The sequence below is a fragment of the Panulirus ornatus genome, chromosome 41 (genome assembly GCF_036320965.1).
Source record: "Panulirus ornatus isolate Po-2019 chromosome 41, ASM3632096v1, whole genome shotgun sequence".
In the NCBI taxonomy this organism is placed as follows: Eukaryota; Metazoa; Arthropoda; class Malacostraca; order Decapoda; family Palinuridae; genus Panulirus; species Panulirus ornatus.
In genome coordinates this window covers 19,906,201-19,913,882 of record NC_092264.1, presented here as the reverse complement: position 1 = coordinate 19,913,882, position 7,682 = coordinate 19,906,201, and the positions used below count along the sequence as shown (strand labels likewise).

The window sequence follows — 7,682 nt, the reverse complement described above, 5'->3', positions numbered from 1 at the left end:
TACTACTACTACCACTACTACTACTACTACTACTACTACTACTACTACTACTATTACCACTACTACTACCACTACTACTACTACTACCACTACTACTACTACCACTACTACCACTACTACAACTACTATCACTACTACTACTACTACCACTACTACTATCACTACTACTACTACCACTACTACTACCACTACTACTACTACTACTACTACTACTACTACTACTACTACTACTACTACTACTTCTACAATTGCCACTACTACTACTACTACTACTACTACTACTACTACTACTACTACTACTACTATTACCACTACTACTACCACTACTACTACTACTACTACTACTACCACTACTACTACTGCCACTACTACTACTACTACCACTACAACTACTACTTCCACTACTACCACTACTGCTACCACTACTACTACCACTACTACTACTACCACCACTACTAGTACCACTACTACTACTGCTACCACAAATACTACCACTACTATTACCACTACCACTACTACTACCACTACTACTACACTACTACACTACTACTACTACAACTACCACTACTACTAGCACTGCTACTACTACCACCACTAGTACTATCACTACTACTACTACTACCATTACTACTACCAATACTACTAATACCGCTACTACTACCACTACTACTACTAATACTATTAGTAATACAGCTATAGCAGAACTTCCGGCTATAACTGAACAACATATATGTAGGTGATCAAAATGCTGATCATTACATTCTGAAGCCACATCATACATCAGCATGATCAGTAAGTAAGCCACACCATATATCAGCATGATCAATAAGCCACACCATATATCAGCATGATCAGTAAGTAAGCCACACCATACATCAGCATGATCAGTAAGCCACACCATATATCAGCATGATCAGTAAGTAAGCCACACCACACATCAGCATGATCAGTAAGTAAGTCACACCATACATCAGCATGTTCAGTAAATAAGCCACACCATACATCAGCATGATCAGTAAGTAAGCCACACCATACATCAGCATGATCAGTAAGTAAGCCACACCATACATCAGCATGTTCAGTAAATAAGCCACACCATACATCAGCATGTTCAGTAATAAGCCACACCATACATCAGCATGATCAGTAAGTAAGCCACACCATACATCAGCATGATCAGTAAGTAAGCCACACCATACATCAGCATGATCAGTAAATAAGCCACACCATACATCAGCATTATCAGTAACTAAGCCACACCATACATCAGCATGATCAGTAAGCCACACCATACATCAGCATGTTCAGTAAATAAGCCACACCATACATCAGCATGATCAGTAAGTAAACAGCACCATACATCAGCATGATCAGTAAATAAGCCACACCATACATCAGCCTGTTCAGTAAGCCACACCATACATCAGCATGATCAGTAAGTAAGCCACACCATACATCAGCATGATCAGTAAGCCACACCATACATCAGCATGATCAGTAACTAAGCCACACCATATATCAGCATGATCAGTAAGCCACACCATACATCAGCATGTTCAGTAAATAAGCTACACCATACATCAGCATGATCAGTAAGCCACACCATACATCAGCATGATCAGTAAGCCACACCATACATCAGCATGATCAGTAACTTAGCCACACCATACATCAGCATGATCAGTAAGGCACACCGTACACCAGCATGATCAGTAAGCCACACCATACATCAGCATGAGCAGTAAATAAGCCACATCATACATCAGCATGATCAGTAAGCCACACTATATAACAGCATGATCAGTAAGTAAGCCACGCCATATATAAGCATGATCAGTAAGCAACACCAAACATCAGCATGTTCAGTAAATAAGCCACATCATACATCAGCATGATCAGTAAGCCACACCATACATCAGCATGATCAGTAAGCCACACCATACATCAGCATGTTCAGTAAATAAGCCACACCATACATCAGCATGATCAGCAACTAAGCCACACCATACATCAGCATGATCATAAAGTAAGCCACACCATACATCAGCATGATCAGTAAGTAAGCCACACCATACATCATCATTATCAGTAACTAAGCCACACCATACATCAGCATGATCAGTAAGCCACACCATACATCGGCATGTTCAGTAAATAAGCCACACCATACATCAACATGATCAGTAAGCCACACCATACATCAGCATGATCAGTAAGTAAGCCACACTATACATCAGCATGATCAGTAAGTAAGCCACACCATACATCAGCATGATCAGTAAGCCACACCATACATCAGCATGATCAGTAAGCCACACCATACATCAGCATGATCAGTAAGTAAGCCACACCATACATCAGCATGATCAGTAAGTAAGCCACATCATACATCAGCATAATCAGTAAGCCACACCATACATCAGCATGATCAGTAACTAAGCCACACCATACATCAGCATGATCAGTAAGTAAGCCACACCATACATCAGCATGATCAGTAAGCAAGCCACACCATACATCAGCATGATCAGTAAGCCACACCATACATCAGCATGATCAGTAAGTAAGCCACACCATACATCAGCATGATCAGTAAGCCACACCATACATCAGCATGATCAGTAAGCCACACCATATATCAGCATGATCAGTAAGTACGCCACACCATATATCAGGATGATCAGTAAGCCACACCATACATCAGCATGATCAGTAAGTAAGCCACACCATACATCAGCATGATGAGTAAGTAAGCCACCCCATACATCAGCATGTTCAGTAAATAAGCCACACCATACATCAGCATGATCAGTAATTAAGCCACACCATACATCAGTATGATCAGTAAGTAAGCCACACCATACATCAGCATGATCAGTAAGCCACACCATACATCAGCATGATCAGTAAGCCACACCATATATCAGCATGATCAGTAAGCCACACCATATATCAGCATGATCAGTAAGTAAGCCACACTATACATCAGCATGATCAGTAAGTAAGCCACACCATATATCAGCATGATCATAAGTAAGCCAGACCATACATCAGTATGATCAGTAAGTAAGCCACACCATATATCAGCATGATCAGTAAGCCACACCATACATCAGCATGATCAGTAAGCCACACCATACATCAGCATGATCAGTAACTAAGCCACACCATACATCAGCATGATCAGTAACTAAACCACACCATACATCAGCATGATCAGTAAGCCACACCATACATCAGCATGATCAGTAACTAAGCCACACCATACATCAGCATTATCAGTAAGCCAAACTATACATCAGCATGATCAGTAAGTAAGCCACACCATATATCAGCATGATCAGTAAGCCACACTATACATCAGCATGATCAGTAAGCCACACCATACATCAGCATGATCAGTAAGCCACACCATACATCAGCATGATCAGTAAGTAAGCCACACCATACATCAGCATGATCAGTAACTAAGCCACACCATACATCAGCATGATCAGTAAGCCACACTATACATCAGCATGATCAGTAAGTAAGCCACACCATATATCAGCATGATCAGTAAGTAAGCCACACCATACATCAGCATGATCAGTAAGACACACTATACATCAGCATGATCTGTAAGTAAGCCACCTCATACATCAGCATGATCAGTAACTAAGCCACACCATATATCAGCATGATCAGTAAGCCACACCATATATCTGCATGATCAGTAAGTAAGCCACAACATACATCAGCATGATCAGTAAGTATGCCACACCATATATCAGCATGATCAGTAAGCCACACCATACATCAGCATGATCAGTAAGTAAGCCACACCATAAATCAGCATGATCAGTAAGTAAGCCACACCATACATCAGCATTATCAGTAAGTAAGCCACACCATACATCAGCATGATGAGTAAGTAAGCCACACCATACATCAGCATGATTAGTAACTAAGCCACACCATACATCAGCATTATCAGTAAGCCACACTATACATCAGCATGATCAGTAAGCCACACCATACATCAGCATGATCAGTAAGTAAGCCACACCATAAATCAGCATTATCAGTAAGTAAGCCACACCATACATCGGCATGATCAGTAAGTAAGCCACACCATATATCTGCATGATCAGTAAGTAAGCCACAACATACATCAGCATGATCAGTAAGTAAGCCACACCATACATCAGCATGATCAGTAAGTAAGCCACATATACATCAGTATGGCCACTAAGTGTGTGTAGAGGGAAGATTTTAAGATTTGTTCAAGACTAACCATTTGGTGGTGGTGGTGGTGGAGTGTGGCGTGTGGGTGTGGTGGGTGGTGCAGGCAGTGGGCCTGAGGTTGTGGTCGTGGAGGTAGGCAGAAGGATAGCGAGGATGGTGTTGGTAGCCTCGCTCCTCAAACACTCCCCACCGGTACCGGGCCCAGGCAGCCACCAGGGAAGCTCCTGTCTCACAACAACACAATATACAATATGATGAATACCTGTATGAAGCAGAACAACACTCACTTGGTCAAGTACTGAGCAAATGAGATACACACTTGGTACTATCTTGACACACATTAGGACATGGATAATGATATTATATATGACGCAAAGAATGGAATGCTTACGTTTCATTATGTGAGAAAGTTAAAAGAGAAGAAATGAAACAGGAACTGAGCGGGATATATAATGGTGGGAACTACATAGAACTTATCATTTTGTATGGTAACATAAAGTGGCACATGGAAATCAGTCGTGAGAAACCAGGGAATGGTGGTAGAAGGCTCCATGATAGACTGAGAACATGTGTGGCTGTAGCCTCACGAACAGAAGCAAGAATGGTTAAGTGAACGATGTTAGGAAGTAAAGCAGCTTCAGGATGTGCAATGGCGGACACATAGACAAGACTCCAGTCAGCCAGCTTATGTAGAGTATACACGGAACGAACAGGACAAGATAAGGTAGGAGGAACAGTGAAGTTTCACAAATAGAATTATGGACAAGGCTGGTCAAAATCCAACACTTTTCCATAAATTTGTCAAATATAGATTATTAGTTAAAGAGCACCTGATCAGATTAAGGGATTCACAGAGGAATGAAGACTGAGGATGAGGAACTGAATAACAAGTTCATAATGTTTTCACAACACTAGTGAGACGGGCTGGGCAAAACATTTTACTAAACGATGACATATCTAGAAAGGACAAATTGAATAATAAAATATCTTGACCCATACAAGTCTCATGGTCGTAATGAAATTTCACCACATGTGCTGAGAATGTGAGCAAATACTCTAGACAGACTATTGGAAATACTGCTCAAGATGTCGCTGGAGAAAGGTAAATTACCAAGGCAGTGGAAAAAGGCAAACATCATACCCATCTATAAGAAAGGAGACCGGGAGGAGGTGCTGAGGTACAGTCTAGTTTCCTTGATGAGTGTGGTCAGTAACGAACTGGAAAAAATATTGAGAAACCAAATGGATGACTTTCTATAGAGGAGAAATTACTTAAGATTGAGGTAACATGACTTAAAGGGAAGGAGCTGATGTGTAACGAGTCTCTTAGATTTCCGAGAAAGTAACCTCGGTCTAAGACGAAGAGGAAGGTTGTGTACATGTTTTCTAACATGAGCACAAGAAAGCATTTGACACGACCGCATAGGAGGCTGATTACGAAGCTGAACCACCAGGCAGGTGTAAATGGTAGACTTGTGTGATGGTTAGAGGATTACCTTAGTAAAAGGAAACAGAGGACACATGTTATCTTCTCCAAATGGGTGGTCACCGGTGGAGTGTCCCACGGCTCTCTCTTGGGACCATTACTCTTCATTATGTATGTGAACGAGCAACCTGAAGGTATGGACTCCTACCTGAATATCTCTGCTGATGATGCAAAGGTCTTGAGCAAAGTAAAAAGCAGGGAGGATTGCATCAGCTTACAAGGGAACATTAACAGAGCCCAAATTTGGTCTGAAACATGGTTGATGAAATTCAACACTAGCAAATGTAAAGTAATGATGAAGAGATAAAGACAGTCTCACTATCATTATTACTTAGCATGATATGAGACTCAGTTTTCTATGTCTGAGAAGACCTTAGGAGTTGACATTACCCGTAACCTGTCGCCAGTGGACCACATTAGGGGAATACTCAAGGTGACCAAGTGTCTGCTGGTAAATATCAGAACAGCTAACAAGTATATGGATAAGGAAGTATTTAGCAAGCTGTTCATATCCAAGGTAAGGTCCAAAACTAGAATATCCTTGTACGGTTTGTCCGCATGAGCTCACGGAGGAGGAGAACAAGTCGGTACCAGAATGAAGGAAGGTAAGCTACAGGGAAAGGCTGGATGGAGGCTTGAAACTTACCTACCATGGCAGACTGAAGAGTGAGGGTGACCCAATCACAACCTTTAAGATTGGAAGAGATGTGGAGAGTTGACGGTTGTGTGAAATTTAGGTATGAGCCACTAGAAAACTTAACATGAAACTAAGTTAGAAACTAGTGAATAAAGATGTAAAGAAATATTTCTATACCAATATAAGAAAAGTGGCTGAATGGTACACACTAATTCAGGATATGGTAAAAACAGACAGCATATATAAATTCCACAACTCCAGAAGTCCCATCTAAACATAAATATTGGTACCTCAATAACACTGGCTGAATAATTTGAGGAAATTCTTTATTGACTTTCCTTGGCTAGAATAATTTTGGTTATATTTCAATATGTTGGAAACACAGTAGAAGTTCCTCGCGCGGGAATGAAGCCACATATCACATTTCACTTACATTTCCTCTTCTTGCCAAGTGTTGTTCAACCATCCTATTTTAAAGCCAGTAAGAGTCTGAGCCAGTAAGAGTCTGAGCCAGTAAGAGTCTGAGCCAGTAAGAGTCTGAGCCAGTAAGAGTCTGAGCCAGTAAGAGTCTGAGCCAGTAAGAGTCTGAGCAGTAAGAGTCTGAGCCAGTAAGAGTCTGAGCCAGTAAGAGTCTGAGCCAGTAAGAGTCTGAGCAGTAAGAGTCTGAGCCAGTAAGAGTCTGAGCCAGTAAGAGTCTGAGCCAGTAAGAGTCTGAGCCAGTAAGAGTCTGAGCCAGTAAGAGTCTGAGCCAGTAAGAGTCTGAGCCAGTAAGAGTCTGAGCCAGTAAGAGTCTGAGCCAGTAAGAGTCTGAGCCAGTAAGAGTCTGAGCAGTAAGAGTCTGAGCCAGTAAGAGTCTGAGCAGTAAGAGTCTGAGCCAGTAAGAGTCTGAGCCAGTAAGAGTCTGAGCCAGTAAGAGTCTGAGCCAGTAAGAGTCTGAGCAGTAAGAGTCTGAGCCAGTAAGAGTCTGAGCCAGTAAGAGTCTGAGCCAGTAAGAGTCTGAGCCAGTAAGAGTCTGAGCCAGTAAGAGTCTGAGCCAGTAAGAGTCTGAGCCAGTAAGAGTCTGAGCCAGTAAGAGTCTGAGCCAGTAAGAGTCTGAGCCAGTAAGAGTCTGAGCCAGTAAGAGTCTGAGCCAGTAAGAGTCTGAGCCAGTAAGAGTCTGAGCCAGTAAGAGTCTGAGCCAGTAAGAGTCTGAGCCAGTAAGAGTCTGAGCCAGTAAGAGTCTGAGCCAGTAAGAGTCTGAGCCAGTAAGAGTCTGAGCCAGTAAGAGTCTGAGCCAGTAAGAGTCTGAGCCAGTAAGAGTCTGAGCCAGTAAGAGTCTGAGCCAGTAAGAGT

At 41.9% G+C, this 7,682-nt stretch overlaps 1 protein-coding gene across 1 annotated transcript in view; it reads right to left on the bottom strand.

The window, feature by feature from the left end:
* LOC139761770 (uncharacterized) overlaps positions 1-7,682 on the bottom strand; it is a 122,221-nt gene that overhangs the window by 66,302 nt on the left and 48,237 nt on the right. The window contains exon 4 of the mRNA XM_071686207.1: positions 4,277-4,451. Within this exon, the coding sequence (XP_071542308.1) occupies positions 4,277-4,451 (175 nt within the window). The remainder of the gene's footprint in view (positions 1-4,276; positions 4,452-7,682) is intronic.